This window comes from Protopterus annectens, chromosome 8.part1, assembly GCF_019279795.1.
Source record: "Protopterus annectens isolate FY-2018-M chromosome 8.part1, PAN1.0, whole genome shotgun sequence".
Taxonomy (NCBI): Eukaryota; Metazoa; Chordata; order Ceratodontiformes; family Protopteridae; genus Protopterus; species Protopterus annectens.
The window spans coordinates 449,612,206-449,629,443 of NC_056742.1; the positions used below are offsets into that span (position 1 = coordinate 449,612,206).

The 17,238-nt window shown below is 41.5% G+C and overlaps 1 protein-coding gene across 2 annotated transcripts in view; it reads right to left on the bottom strand.

Annotated features, from left to right (window-relative positions):
- Nucleotides 1–17,238, bottom strand: part of LPCAT2 (lysophosphatidylcholine acyltransferase 2) — a 777,819-nt gene that overhangs the window by 124,654 nt on the left and 635,927 nt on the right. For both annotated transcript variants that reach the window (XM_044082005.1, XM_044082006.1), the window contains exon 9: nt 6,363–6,445. In XM_044082005.1, the coding sequence (XP_043937940.1) occupies nt 6,363–6,445 (83 nt within the window). The remainder of the gene's footprint in view (nt 1–6,362; nt 6,446–17,238) is intronic.

Here is a 17,238-nt window from a genome sequence, read left to right on the forward strand (position 1 = left end):
AATGGGTCTAATGAGTGATCAGTAGAGGGGAACAATGACCTCTTTTTGTCTGGATGAGAAACCGTTTGTGATGAGGTGAGCAACATAGAAGGATTTCCTGACCACTGTGATGATGTGATTATCAAAGGAGAGATTACTGTCCACCTGTGTCCCAAGGTCTCTTATCACACTTTCAGCGTTAAGTAGACTACCACTTATGTGGTAGTTCATGGGTATGGAGTTTTTACCAAAGGGGATGACAATACACTTTTTGGCATTGAGCTTCAGGCCATGGCTTTGACACCAGGCATCTGTCTCAGTGAGGCCCTTTTGTAATATGTCCACATCGTTAGAGTTTCGATTATGGCTCCTAGTGTGCAGTCATCTGCAAACTTTGTTAGCTAAAGACCTTTTGTGTTAGCCTGTACTTCAGAGAAGTAGATACTAAACAAGAGAAGACCCAGGACTGAACCCTGTGGTACTCCAGTTATCACTGGTCTGAAGTCGGAATTGGAGTCTGCTACTTTCACATGTGGGTTCTGTCCATGAGCCAGTTGGCAACCCATCTTGTGACACAGGGATTTATACCTAGTTTAGTGAGCTTATCTATAATTCCAGAGTGGGGGATCGTGTCAAAAGCCTTGGCGAGATCTAGATAAGCTGTGTGAACCACCTTACCCTTATCTATGGCTTTGGTGACTGCTTCAAAGAAGTCAGTCAGGTTTAGGAGACATGATCTGCCTTTTACAAACCGGAACTTGGTGACGTCCAGAGTTTGGAGATTACCAATGTCTTTGTTTACGAGTTCCATGATGATACGTTCAATGGTCTTGCAGACCAGGCTCATCAGGCTAATGGGGCGGTAGTTCCCTGGGTCTGTCGTGGCTCCTCCTTTGTAGAGTGGGATAACCGTCGCGGTGCACCATTCAGTAGGCCCAAAGCCTGAGGTGGGGCTATGATTGAACATGGTACTTAGGTAGGCTGCCACTTCATTCTGCAGTTCATGTAGAACGCAGCCTGGGATATTGTCAGAACCCATGGATGCTGTGTTCTTGGCTTTGGAGAGTGTGTTTTTTACCTGTGCAGCTATGATTACAGGAACTTTGTATTCTTCCAGTATAGAGATGGGCCCTTTAGGGGGTGAGAGGGGAGTAAAGTTAGCACTGAACCTATCTGCCAGGATGTTGGCAATATCAGTTGGTTCCGTATATTTAGTGCTATTGTGCTGTAACTCAGAGCAGATCTGAGTGTTGCCATTGAAATTCTTGACATAGCTATAGAATGCTTTGTGGTTTTCTTTAGAGTCAGTAGCAATTTTGTTTTAGTAACTAGCTTTGGAGGATTTTATGAGGTCGTAGTCCATGTTAGAGTGAATGACTTGAGATGAACCTCCATGGACTACATGAAGGGAGACATGATCGAGCTCGCTGAGTATTTGTCCCAGGCAGGTATGTTCCTAGCCTTAAGCAGCATTCTACCGTCACCCAGAATGATGCCTCAATACAAACAGAAAATAATTGACTTTAACAATTGGCTTAGTTTCTGGTGTCATTCCAAGGGGATCCAGTGCCTGACAGCCTGGGATGACATGATTGATAGGCCTCGATGCTTTACCCGAGATGGCCTGCATACATGCTTGACAAGCCACGTTGCTTCACTAGGGATGGCTTGCACCTGTCACCACTGGGCTTTCGGATATTGGCAAAGGCTCTTGCCACCCCCATAGTGCCTTTTTTAGGCAAGGCTCAAAAGTCAAACCCACCCCCATAGACAGCACAAGGAACAAGAAACTAAGGGTAATGCTGCTTAACGCCAGAAGTCTTAACCTCAAGATGCACGCACTCAAAGCTCTCCTCAGTATGGAGAACATCGATATCTGTGCAGTGAGAGAAACCTGGTTCAAGGCTCCAGAGAGCACCCCAGCACTACCAGGCTATACCTCATATCATGCTTTTCGGCCCCAAAACCCGGACCGAACCACAAAAGGAGGAGTTTCCATATTTATCAAGGATATCCACACCTCCAGGTTAGTGGCATTGCAGTATCGGAGACCATCCATGTGCAACCAACCTCTGACCAACACCACACATTCCTGCATATGGGGTGGTCCTCACCAGGAACATATCTAAACATCAGAGACCTCCCAAGCACAAGTAACACTTTAACAGGGCATTACAAAACCTGGCACATATAACAACCCAGCACATCAGTGTGTCTCACCAGCACATCCCCTAAAGCCAAACAAAAAACCCAACATATTAGTCATAGGAGACTCCATTGTGAGACACATGGATGTGCCCCTCATCAGGTGGCTAAGGAGAAAGTCATGGTTAGTTTTTTGTCTGGTGCCAGAATCCAACAAATCACCAATGCACTCAAGTCTCTCAACAGGTACAGTTACAACTCTGTCATAGGTTCATATGTAGGTACTAGGCTATTAGCCCTAAGGCCTATATAAGCCTAGCCAAAATTCTGGCTTTTAGCCACCCAAAAGAGTATTTTCTTGTGAGCCTGCAATGGGGAGCAGAGACACAAACGTGATCCCTGGGAATTTGAATTTTCCTATTTCCCATCCAATCATCAAGACTTTTCTTGAAGGGTACTAAATGAGGAGCTCTGTTTGAAAGCATAGATAGGTAGTCTACCAGAGTATGGGGAAGTCTCTGGACGGGAATCTATCAACTTCAGCATGTTCTGTTTATTGTGGTGACAAGGTTTGAGTCCCTGGGGCAGTGGCTTTGGAGGGATTGGGATTTCTTTAAGAGGTGAAGCATGTCCTAACAGCTCTAGGTTTGACATAGCTTTGTATGTTAGGCAAGATAGCCTCTGAGTAGGTAATGCGATGGAGTAAAGCTGGGTTTTTTGAGATGAGATATATTAAGAGCATCCCTGTTTGAGAATGGTAATCCTGTTTGTGAGGTATTTCTGTGGCCTTTCCAGTTGTTATAGATGCCTTGTGTGATACATACCAAAAGAGGTGTTGTACTCTATAAGGGGTCTAATGAGTGATGAGTAGAGGGGAACAATGACCTCTTTTTTTCTGGATGAGAAACCTTTTGTGATGAGGTGAACCACATAGAAAGATTTCCTGACCACTATGGCGATGTGATTATTAAAGGAGAGATTACTGTCCACCTGTGTCCCAAGGTCTCTTATCACACTTTTAAATTAGAGTGAACTTACCACTTATGTGGTAGTTCATGGAGTACAAGTTTTTACCAAGGGGATGACAATACACTTTTTTGTCTCATTGAGCTTCAGGCCATGGCTTTGACACCAGGCATCTGTCTCAGTGATGCCCACTTTTTGTGAAAAGTATGTCCACATCGTTAGAGTTTGATTATGGCTCATGGGTGTTGCAGTCATCTGCAAACTTTGTTAGCTAAAGACCTTTTGTGTTGGCCTGTACTTCAGAGGCTAGTTACCAAACAAGGGAGGACCAGGGACTGAACCCTGTGGTACTCACTTGTGGGCGGGGTCTGAAGTGGGATTTGGAGTCTGCTACTTTCACATGTGGGTTCTGTCAGGTGAGCCAGTTGTAGCCTTCACATCTGCCATGACACAGGGATTTATACCTAGTTTAGTGAGCTTATCATAATTCCAGAGTGGGGTGTTATGGTGTGAAAGCCTTGCAGCTGAGATCTAGATAAGCTGTGTAGAACCACACATATCCTTATCTATGGCTTTGGTGACTGCTTCAAAAGAAGTCAATCAGGTTTGAGACATGATCTGCCTTTTACAAACCCGAACTTGGTAATCCGGGATTTGGAGATTACCAATGTCTTTGTTTCACGAAGTTCCCATGATGATACTGTTCAATGGTCTTGCAGACCAGGCTCATCAGGCTAATGGGGCGGTAGTTCCCTGCGGTCTGCAATCGTGTGGCTCATTCAACTCTTGTGGAGTGGGATAACCGTCAAGCCCAGGTGCACCATTCAGGTAGGCCCAAAGCCTGAGGTGGGGCCAAGATTGAACATGGTACTTAGGTAGGCTGCCACTTCATTCTTTTGCAGTTCATGTAGAACGCAGCCTGGGATATTGTCAGGAACCCATGGATGGTGTTCTTCTTGGCTTTGGAGAGTGTGTTTTACCTGGGTGCAGCTATGATTACAGGAACTTTGCATTCTTCGGGGAAATTATAGAGATGGGCCCTTTAGGGGGGTGAGGGGGAGTAAGAGTTAGCACTGAACCTATCTGCCAGGATGTTGGCTTCAATATCAGTTGGTTCTGTATATTTGAAGTGCCATTTGTGCTGTAACCTCAGAGCAGATCTGAGGTGTTAAGCATTGAGATTCTTGACATAGCTATAGAATGCTTTGTGGTTGTCTTTAGAGTCAGTGGCAATTTTGTTTTAGTAACTAGCTTTGGGGGATTTTATGAGGTCATAGTCCATGTTAGAGTGAATGACTTGAGATGTACCTCCATGGACTACATGAAGGGAGACATGATCGAGCTCGCTGAGTATGTGTCCCAGGCAGGTATGTTCCTAGCCTTAAGCAGCATTCTACTGTCACTGAGAATGATGCCTCAATACAAACAGAAAATAATTGACTTTAACAATTAGCTTAGTTTCTGGTGTCATTCCAAGGGGATCCAGTACCTGACAGCCTGGGATGACATGATTGATAGGCCTCGATGCTTTACCCGAGATGGCCTGCATCTGCCCCCCATCCCCCCACCCCCACCCGGGGAAAGGTTCCCCCTTTGGGAAACTGATGGTGTTTTGTTAAATTTTGTAGAGTTGCAAATCATATTTTAGATGCTGGAATAATAGTTCTGTTTTGCTTAACTACTTCCATCCTTGCTTTCATTTCTATCCCCCATTTTCCCCCATCCTAAGGACCTCTGGTGATTTATTTCATAGTATCACTTTTGGCAGCCCTTAAGTATCATACTTAATGACTGATAGCTCTGGGCGGCTTTAACTTCCTGACTTTTATGTAGTGGATCCAAGAGAGCTCAACCATAATATGCATTCAGTACGTGCATCTTGTAGAAAAATAACAAATAAAAATAACATGATCCACTGAAAAGAATTAATTATATACATCAGAGAACAACAGTAAAGGTTGGGTTATGCAATAAACTATTGTATTACTTTAAGAAATCCAATTAAGTGCAGAGTATGACGTTAACAGGAGAAAGTAGCATAGCTGACATCTACAAATGGACATGGGTTATCATTTTTCATACCCAACTCATTAAAAAAGTACTGATTGGCAGTTCTGCCCTAATTTCAACAGTCTGCTGCTACTGATGTTACTAAATAAGGCATAATACAAAAAAAGTTAAATATCATACTGAAAACTCTGGGTCACACAAAAGACAGACTGTAGCAGCCATGAAGGCAATGTATTGATATTACTGAGTCAAACACGCAGTTCTAAATGCAAAAATTATGATGCATTTTTATGAAAGAGACGACTTGGAAAAAATATACCATTCTTCAGAGTCTGTGCTTTCAAAACGGAAGGCTGACACTAAAATATTTCAAAAGCGTACCCCAAAAACATCTGTTAAAAGGTAATTATTTGTTGAATTAAAAAAAAGGTAAACCTCATACTGCAATTCTGTAAGACATTTGCAGGGCGGTTTACAGATCCAGTTCATTTTTTCAGAAGTAACTTGGAATTGAGTGAAGCATGTATTTAATATGTAACTTGCTAAATAAAGTATAATTAATTATAAGTAATATATAATTGTAAGGAACACCTAATCAAAAACTGGCTTTGCTCCTGAACTAATCCAGGCTGTCATTCTGTCCTTCCTTCTTACAACCAAAATATCTCTTCCCTTACTAAATTCTAACATCCAAACCATCCCTTCTCATGTAATTCCAATTTCTCTCTACCTAGCTCCAGCTCACTAATGCTCCTGTTTTTATCTACCTACCTGAAGCTTCCTACAGTTTCATCATGTTCCCTCCTTCTTGTACTTCACCTCAATATTGCCTTAGCTATCCCTGTTTAGAACAAGCAACACTAGCATAGCAACAGCCATATTCTTGTTCAAATACCATACATGTATCTCATAATATTTACCAGCAAAACCACAATATTGATCTACTCATCAGCCCTTTCTCTATGATGGCACAAGCTATTCCATGCTACTTTGTTAGCTTTCTTTTTTTCCACTTCATATTACTCTCTCAATTTTATTACTTATTTATACACTACTTACTACCTATACTTAACAAAGTTATGTGTTCTTGAGTGTTACTGATTTCTTGTATTGTTTTTAATGTGCTTTTGTACTGGAGCTTTTCTCCCCAGGCCTACACTGAAAAAACGCCACTGGCCCAGTCAGACATGACTGGTAATCAAACATGAACTAAAATAAAATAAATGCTATTACTCTGAAAAATGGAAAAAAAAAAAACTTACGTGGCCATCTTTTTCCTGACTCCACTTGCATAAAGGAAAGGCTTCTTTTTCTCCTCCTCATTGGGAATATATGGTGGCAAAAACTAAAAGCAAACAACCAAAATCAAACAAACAAATAAATAAATGCTTTAATTGACACCACACTGGCAAGATACTAGAACTTTCCTAGAATTCAAGCCTTAATGTGACACTCCTCTATGACCAGTTATGTCACCTAACAGCAAAAAAGTAGCACAAGCTAATGATGCAAACATGCTAAATACTGTCTTATTTTTAAAAGATACATAAAATTTGTGTATGCAATGAAAAATAGTGGTGACCACTCAGACAATAATTCTGATGAACACTAGAGAGAGCAAGTGCATCAACCACTACACTACTGTCCCTTTACAAGCCCAGCCATCTTAATCCCAAGTATCCCCATTTGTTCTTTTTTGGGTAGTTCGCAGAATGAATTTATGAACAGAGCGGGTCTGTGATTAACAGTAGTGCCACCTGAGGGGCAAATTTGCAGTCTCCCATCCAATTATCTAGGTTGTGTCTGAATAGGGTCAGTGAGGAGCTCTGTTTTACATGAATAGGAAGTGAATTTCAGAGAAGCGGCAGTCTCTGGGAGACATATCTGTCTCTCTAGCATGATCTGTTAATGTCACAAGCTAAGTTGAGATCCCTAGAGTGAGTGGATCTTGAGCAATTTGACTTCCAGATGTGCAGCATTTCCATTAGCGCAGGGTTGGAGATTGCCCTATAGGCCAGGCACAAGTCACCTCTCAGCACACTATAAGATACGGATTAAAGTGACAGGGCTTTCATCCTGTCCATGTAGGTCATAATTTGGAGTCCCTGTATTTTCTTAGTGAGAAACCTCTGAGGTCTCTCCAGCTGTTTCAGGTGTCTGGTGAGGTACATGCGAAAGGGTGCATTGTACTCTATTAGTGATCTGATGAGGGTCAAGTACAGTGGAGTTATAACAACCCTTGCCCTTGCTTATGAGATGCACTACACAGAAGGCTTTTCTTGGTGGTTAAAGTTCAGATTGCTATCAACCTGTGATCCCAAGTTTTGCACCACTGTGTTCGAATTAAGGGTGCTGCTGTCAAGTCTAGATTTTTGCTTCATATTTTTGGTCAGTTCCTCATAACATTTGTGGTTTTCTGGCAAATCATTAAGAACTGAAGTCACTAAATATTTATTTATTTATTTACATTTGTTTACCACGAAAGTCCGACTGGGCCAGAAGCCCATTTTCAGCGGAGGTCCAGGGAGAAAAGCTCCACAGAAATACAAGCAATATACAATAATTAGATAGTACAATAGTATACATACAGTAAGATACAGAATACACATCTTTTAGTTAGTCTACACAAAGTAGTATTCCATACAGTTTTCTTGTAGATACAGGTTCAGAAAGAAAAACACGAGCATTTCAGTGAAGATCACTGTGAGAAAAAATAAAGTTAGCAGTGTGTACATATTAAATAATAGTTATGGCCAAATGACATTTCCTTTATATATATTTAATTTTGAGTAGTAATAAACATGGAGAAGAGGGAGAAAATTACATAAGGAGTAGACAGTGTGTTGAGAGATAGCTTGTCAGTCAGGTTTGACACAAGATCAGTGCCAGTTCTTGGATAGATGTTCAAATAGAAGTTGTACTAAATAATGACATATATTTCAGTTTCATATTTCATATCCTCTGGAAAATACATAATAATGTAAAAACCTGTTATTCTAGCAATTTTCTAAGCTTATAGGGGCAATATTTGAAATTTGCCCCCACTCCATTATTTTTGGCTTTTTCCAGATTTCTTGCGCTGAGAAGTTGAGAGGTTACCTCACAAAACACACACAAAAGCATAATTAAAACACTAGTGCTTGTTTCTGCCACTTCACAGCCTGAGACCCATGCCAACAAATCACAACAAAAGGACAGAACAATGGAAATAAAATGCTATGCCCTTTCCTGTTTTTCATCTTTGATTTTCAATCACAACAGATATCTCTGACAATTTGCACCTCAAAATATTTTATACCCCACCAGAACTGTTTTGCGTGAATTTGGGGGCAAGAGAATTTCTGAAAGAAATGTTAGCAGTCAACAATTGGCTAAGGTTCTGGTGTCATTCTAAGGGGATCCAGTGTCTGTCTGCTTGGGATGACATGATAGACAGACCACAATGCTTTGCCAGAGATGGCCTGCACCTGTCGCCCCTGGGATTCCGGATACTGACTAAGGCTCTTGCCACCCCTATAGCATCTTTTTTAGGCAAGGTTCAAATGACAAACACCACCGTAGCAAGCAAAATCTGATGGTAATGCTACTCAATGATAGAAGTCTAAACCTTAAAATGCACTCACTCCTTAAAATGGAGAACATCGACATCTGTGGAGTGACGGAGACCTGGTTCAAAGCTCCAGAGAGCACCCCTGTATATAACTCATACCACACCTTGTGGCCACCTAACCTAGACTGAAACACTAAAGGAGGAGGTGTGTCCATATTCATTAAGGATATCCACACCTTCAGGCTAGATTCTCAACATAATGCATCCAAAATTATCAAAGTGCAACTAACACCGGGCAAGACTGCAATCCAGATTGTAGCTTGTTACAGATCCCCCACCATGCCCCAGGATGCCCACTCCTTCTTGATATACTGGGTAATATTAAGGTACAGGCCAATACCCTAATAATGGGTGATTTCAACTACCCCACCATCAAATGGGAAAACTACTCATGTACTAACCCATTTGCTCAACACTTTGTGGAATTCATAAATTCTAATGCCCTGGATCAGCTTGTCCATACCCCCACCAGTGGCAGCAATATCCTGGACCTGGTCATTACCAATATGGGCAACTGATGTTCCAAGCCAGAGGTCAACTCCACGCTGGTCAGATCTAACCACAAGCTAATCACCCTAGACATCAATATCCCGCCCCTACTCCCCATTAAGGAAAACACCATAAAAAACTTCTCCAAAGCCAACTTCATGCTTCTTAAGAATGAAGTGGCAAGCTTCACAACACCCATACAGATGGAAAATAGAGGTACGACTGCTGAATCCTACACAAATGCACTGTATAAGCACGTACACGAGTGCATGGATCGTGCCATCCCCAACAGAAATAAGATGCTATGCTCCAAAAAAAGAAGCCAATCTGGTGGTCCCCTGCCATAAACAAACTCTACAACAGAAGGAAGAAGCTGTTGCAAAAAAGAGTAAAATCCCCTGATTGTAGGAACTCCCTGGTCAGCCTCAGTAAGAAGATGAGATCCCTCATAAAATCCCAGTTACAAAAATAAAATTGCCACTGATTCTAAAGGCAACCACAAAGGATTCTACAGCTATGTCAAGAATCTCAATGGTGACACTCAGATCTGCTCTGAATTACAGCACAATGGCACTAGATATAGAGAACCAACTGGTACTGCCAACATCCTGGCAGACAGGTTCAGTGCAAACTTTACCCCCCCTCACCCCACAAAGGGCCCATCACTATACCGGAAGAATGCAGAGCCCCTGTAATCATGGCTACACAACTAAAGACCGCACTCTCCAAAGCCAAGAACACAGCATCCATGGTACCTGACAACATCCCATGCTGCGTTCTGCACAAACTACAGAACGAACTGACACCCCTCCTAAGTACTATGTTCAATCATAGTCTCACTTCAGACTTTGTGCCTACTGAATGGCGCACAGCGACGGTTATCCCACTCCACAAAGGGGGCGCTACCACAGACACTGGGAACTACCACCCCATTAGTCTGATGAGCCTGGTTTGCAAGGCTACGGAATATATCATCTTGGAGCTTATAAACAAGAACATAGGTAACCTCCAAACTCTGGACGCCACTCAGTTTGGGTTTGTAAAAGGTAGGTCATGTCTCTTAAACCTGACTGATTTCTTTGAAGCAGTCAGCAGAGCCAGGGACAAGGGTAAGGTGGTGCACACAGCCTATCTTGACCTCACCAAGGCTTTTGACACCATCCCCCACTCTGGAATTATAGATAAACTCACTAGACTGGGCATAAATCCCTATGTCACAAGATGGGTGGCCAACTGGCTCACTGAGAGAACCCACAGTGAAAGTAGCCGCCTCCAAATCCAACTTCAGAACAGTGACAACTGGAGTACCACAGGGCTCAGTCCTGGGTCCTCTCCTGTTTGACATCTGCTTCTCAGATGTCCAGGCTAATACAGCAGGTCTTTGGCTAATGAAGTTCGCAGATGACTGCAAACTACGTGCCATAACAGAATCGCCTAATGATGTGGACATTCTACAAAGGGGCCTCACTGAGACTGATGCTTGGTGTCAAAGTCATGGCCTCAAGCTCAATGCCAGGATGTGCACTGTCATCCCCTTTGGGAAAAACACTGTACCCATGAACTACCACATAGGCAGTAGCCTACTAAACACTGAAAGTGTGACAAGCGACCTTGGGACACAGGTGGACAGTAGTCTCTTCTTTGATAATTACATCACCACAGTAGTCAAGAAATCCTTTTACGTGGCACTCCTCATCACAAAAGGGTTCACCTCCAGAAAAAAAGAGGTCATTGTTCCACTCTACTCATGCCTCATCAGACCCATTATAGAGTACAATGCCCCATTTGGCATGTACCTCACAAGACATTTACAACAACTAGAAAGGCCACATAAATACCTCACTAAGAGGATTACCGGCCTCAAACAGATGCCATATGCAGATTGTCTCAAAAAACTCCATCTCTACTCCATCACTTATCACTGACTCAGAGGCGATCTCTGCCTAACATGCAAACCTATGTCAAATCCAGGGCTGTTGGACATGCTACACTTAAAGAAACCCCAATCCCACTGAGCCACACACTCCAGGGACCTAAATCTTGCCACCACAATAAACAGAACATGCTGGAGGGATAGATTCCTGTCCCAGAGACTTCTCATGGTCTGGAACAGACTACCCATTCATGTCAAGCAAAGCTCCTCATTAGCCCTCTTTAAGAAAAATCTCGACAATTGGATGGGAAATAGGAAATTCACCCCTGGGATCACTTCTGTGGCTCTGCTAGACAGGGGCGCAGTAAAATAACTTTCTTGGGTGGTGAAAGCCAGGGAACTTTTTTGGCTAGGCTTATATAGGCCCCACAGCTGATAGCCTAGTACCTACCTATGAACCTCTGTATACGTGTTTTACCAAAAAGCTGTAAAAGATTATAAGAATTTACAAGTAGTATGTAAGAAATATAGCAAACCATTCAAATGGATTCTTTTAGCTTCCCCCTATTACCTCAAGACCTCACACAGTCTCTGACTGTCCTTCTTGGCTTCTGCAGCTTGCCCACCTCTCCACCCTTAGTGCCTCCTTACCAGGTGAGCCTCCAACTGGAAACCATCCTCAATGATATTCACCCTTAGGCCCAGGCACTGAGGAATGTAATGCAGAGCAATGGGTGCTGAATTTGTGTGCTGCTGTTCTGTGGCAGATGGCCAATATCCCTAGATGAGGTGGTGGATAGTGTACTGTTACCCCCCCCCCAAGTTCACACAGGCATCAGGTTTCCCCTTTTCCCTCCTCAAGATAGGGGAGATGTCCACCAACCTCTTTATCTTACCCCCTATCCAACAACACTAATCCATTCCTGGACTTAGGTGACCAGTGGTGTAAATGGATACCCTGCCTCTGCATCACTGGGCTGGGAAACTAGAAGGATATTTTACAACAAAACTCTGCTACTCTCTAATAAGCAAATACTAACTGTTGACTTTGTTAGATGATCACTTGTATATGAAAAGAGCAATACAACCAAAAGCCAAAATCAGCATAAATAATAAAATTACCATATGCCAGACCCTCTTACACAGACACACACACACACGCACACACACACACACACACACACACACACACACACACACACACACAGAAATTGGCCCTTTCCAGAGCTTATGCAATTTTAAAGTTAGTAGCCAGGCATAATGCATTTTGCTTAAAGGTGTTTCAGTGTTTCCCATTCAGCATTTAGCCACTTGCTGAAACACTCATTGAGATTGCTAGTGCAAGCTTACAGGCTACTGGTGAGTTACACCAGATGATGACTGAGAATAAACTTGCAAATATTTGTGACTGCCATCCAGATATCAACACTGGTTTTGAAGCTGACTAAAGTGTTGCTGATATGCAAAGGGAGTTATGGGATATACCAGGTTAGGTATCTCTCATGCCAGCAGGTTCTGCTTATGTTATAGTGAAAACTAAGACCTTTAGAGCAGACATTCACAGTAGTACCAATTTTCTGAAGGTGAAGGAGGTCTAGTAGGCAGGGTCTTTCACAGTATGGAAGGTTCATAGACATGGTGGAGTTAGTCCTCCATGCACAAGTCCATACAAGAAGAAGTAAAGCGAAAGGACCTTTCGTCTCTCTTTGCAGCTCATAAAGGTTAGTTTTGCGATTTTTTTGTAGTTGGAAATTATGGGGGCTTTGCCAGTTGGGCTACGTATTTGGAGAGATACATGCCAAAGGGGCCACTGTATTCTATCTGTCAGACAGCCCGTGACCTGACAGACAACACAAGATTAATATTTAGGTGGGTTAGCTCTCAGCAGGGGAATTTATGAAAGGCCTTTTGTTAGATTCTGGATTGACCCTTGTTAATGGCTACAGCAATTCTTATAACACAGTCAATTAGAATTATAAAACAAGGTCTACCCACAGCAAAGGTATACTGATTGGGTTTAAGGTACTTTAGAACACCCATTTCACTATTTAAAAGTTCAGCCATGATATATTTCATGATCTTACAAATGACAGTGATGAGATGAGTGGGCTTATGGGTTGTAAGGTCTGTAGTATGGCTGTCCTTGTGTAGATGACATGGTGGCTCTCCTGGAATTTAGTATGTAACCAGTGGAGAGGCTAAGGATGAACAGGTTCATGAGACATTGTGCAAAGCAGTTTTTCACTGACTCAGGACCTGTCAAACATGTTACTGGGGTCCATATAGGCATAGCTGGCCTTAGGCCAGGCCAACTAGGTGACCGCCTAGGGTGCCGCTCTAGTAGGGGCACTTTTCCGGTATTTATTTGTTGCAGGTAGACCAGGATGGGGGCACCAGGTGGTGTGGAGCAGCCGTGGAGCCCTTTTGCCTAATGCAACAGTTTACCTAAGGCCGCTCCTGCATACAGGTAGTGTCTTTGGTTTTGGACAGTGCTGAGAGTACTTAGTTTGAAGTGCTTTTAGAAGTACAGTTAGTCTGGGTTAGAAAGATGAGGAATGCAAGTGTTCATGGGTTGGGTGAAGTCAAAGCTAAATTTCACAATTAGGATATTAGTGAGGCTCCCTGTTGAAACACTGGGACTTACAATGCCAAGTCAGAAACAGGAAATGCAGTAAAAGAGCAAGTATCAAACATTGTTTTTCTACTTTAATCTAATTTTTTGCAGGGGTGCCACCATGCATCCCCCAAAGTTACCAATTCCAATATCCCCACACCTCAGAGAAATGGAGTACTCTGACTTGGTATGTATAAGAACAAATTTCTGGCCATTGAGGCTACACATTTCAGGATTCAACACTGCGAGTCCTAAAATTTCAAATGGTCACCCACTGATAACGGCCTTTGGATCAGAATATGCAGTGCCATTAAACAACATATTGGTGCATTTCTGGGTTTTGCTTCTGAGATTCCTAATACAGCCAAAAAGATCTTAGGATTTTTTTCCCTTGGAAAAGGTGGCAGCTTTTCATTCATTGCTTGCCTTACACTTTCTAATGGGACACTTGACATCTTTACTAACAAGTTCTAGAACCTTCTTATGATGGCAGGAAGGGGATTTCTACAAAGAAAGTTAAGATTCCTTTTTGTTATCACAAAGTCTGCTTAACCCATCCACTCCAATGGCGCTCAGGAAGTTTGTACTGTAACTTCCAATGGGCGGAGCCTAAGCTTTTTGACAGAATCGCATTATTTCCTCACATTTCAAACAAATGTACATATCTCTGGAAGCATAAGGATTATGAAAGGTATAAATGGCAAATTATTCAGGACAAAGGATTTTATAGTGGTGGTATTCTTTGTGTTCTAGGTCTTAAACTGACTTTTATAACTTACAGTAAACACAGTGACCATAAAATTTGTAATATTTTGTAAACAACTTACAATATCTCAGCAGCCAGTCAAGTTACACACATACTGACAACAGCATTTTATTCATCTAGCTGACAGCTTTCATATGAGGCTAAGGAGTTCTGTCTGTGTTACTTGATTGTTGAGATATTTAATAAAATGTGAAAATTATATCTATATAAATTAATATCATAAAAACAACAGTTAATATCTATTTACCTGCACTAGACAGAGGTCAAATAAGAATGCAGTTGAATCTGGTATTGTGTAAGCTTTAACATGAAATCTTTTAAAACCTTGTACATAGTATGGGTTTAGGATTACTAATGCAAATATGAACAAGCAATATTTGATGCCTAGGGGCGTCAGTAGGAGTTAACTGCAGATGTACCTGGAGGCATCACTCAGACATAATGAGTTAACTAAGAATCCCACTGCAAGCATTTACTTCTGAATTTCCCACTATACTTGTGAGAGAAGATTCTTCAATACAGCAGTTTAAATGTGAGTAGAATTCTAAGGTGCATGCAGTAGGCGTGGCTGCAGACTGAACAACAGTTTTCACCATGACATAAGCAGGACCTGCTGGCATGACAGACACCTCATCAAATGGCGTCTCTAACTTTGGTCAGTGCCAAGGTAGGGGGGATCCCATTTGAATTTCTCCATGTTGTCATTAAACAATGAGAGGCTACCTCTGGAGTAGAGGTTCATAGACATGGTGGAGTTAGTCCTAGGGGAGATGATAACAGCCTCAAACTCAGAGTTAATCAGGGAGAAGGCAATGCAACATGGGTGAAGACTAGGACAATATTTTTTTTAAGGATGAGGACAAGAAGATTGCCAATGAATTTATGTCATGAAAGCTCAGGAAGTGCTGTGTATCTAGTTGTAAGTTCCTCCCACCCATAATCCCCATACTGCCATTAGTGCTGTTACAGCAATTTAAGAGTAACCACTGGTACCTAGTGCATCTCTACACCTCATACCTATACTGCTGTCAGTGTCATTACAGCACTTTAAGACTAATCTCTGGAGGTGTAGCGGTTCCCCTCAACCCCAAATCCCTGCACCACATTTGTGGCAGTGGTTGAACACAGTCTTTTGGTTGTGTTCAATGCAGTGACATGGTGAGGATGACCATGCTAACCTACACAAATCAGCTTCCTGCGGACAGTTCTAGCGAGAGAACACATGGCTAATGAGCATATGCCTCTTCCCTAGAATGCCTCATTAGTATTTAGCACAGCAGTGGGGCCAGTCCTACATGGTGCTGCATAGCTTAATAGTACAGGACCATGTAGCACCATGTTAGGGTGCTATATGGTGCTATATAGCACCATGTTAGGGTGGTTGCTTAGTAAGGAAAAGGACATACATAAAGAGATGTACATGTCACAGTATCTTAATGCATCCCAGATTTTGTTTTCAAAAAATACATGAACTGCATGCATAGCTCTTAAATGTCATACATTATGAAGTATGTCATTAATTTCTGGCTAACAAAAACTATCTGCGCTACAGGGAAAAGACATTCTTTCATTTCTTCCACTGAAGTTTAGAAACATATATGTTTAATTGTATATGATGAGCCGTTATCTACAGACAAGTCAGTATCTCAACCGGTAGCACACATGCACTTGAGGTTGGAAAAGCAGAAGACTGAGGGTTTATTTCCCACGACAGATGATTGATTTTTTTTAAGAGGGTGCTGTTCTCATGAGTGTGGTATCCTTTAAATGAGCCATTAAACTGAGGTCTCACTTGTCTGTGATGGTGGCAGCTCAGGTGGAAATAAAAACAATATACTTATAAATAACGGCACATTTAGACTGTATTCATGCTTTACTTCACTTTCTACTTCACCTCCATCTTTTTTTATACAATCAACATTTAATGTTTTTAACAAGCTCATTCAACACCACTTACTTATTAATTACTGTTAGCATCCCTCCTTCCATAAAGAAAAGAAAAATAATGCCATAAATACCGTATATTTTCATCTATTACATTCTTATACTTTCCATATAAAATATCTGCATTTGGAAGTCATCTCTATAAATAACTGCAAATTGTCAACACTTTAGTTTCATTAGACATGGTGTTTCTTCTGCATTATATCTTTCATGTTTACTTTGCCTCATCCGTACATGCATACATATTTCCTTTTATTAGAAGCTTATATAAAGATAACTTCCACAGAGAATATATCCACTATTGTATCACGTCATTTTTTTCTTTTCAAAATACATTTCTTCCTTAGTCATCCAAACTTTCCTAGTGATCTATTCAAAGCAAATCTTTAATTAAGCTTTAAAAAAATCTTTCCACCTTTCTTCCAATATCTCAGTCTTTATCTTTAGTTGCATTATTCTATTTTGAAATAACGCCATCCAAAATTTCTACTTTACTGTTTTCACTAACTTTTCAAATTGCATACCCATGGATAATCATATTTCCTGTCTATCTCCTGTGAAACAAATTGTTAATCTCTTTAAAACTTTCCTTAGTAAATACTACCTACTGAATTAAGCCAAACATTTTAACATCCTTACACCACTCTCTTTTCATCTTAAAAAGATTTAACCATGACCCCAAATAAAAGTAAATAACACCTTTATTCCAGAAAAATAAAATGTCCTCCTATTCTAACTTGTGTACCTAATCATTTACTCTTGTTTTATTTAACTTCAAACCCATTTATCCAGAATTGCCTTCTACCTCCATAATTTATATTATCCATCCTCTATTAGACAAC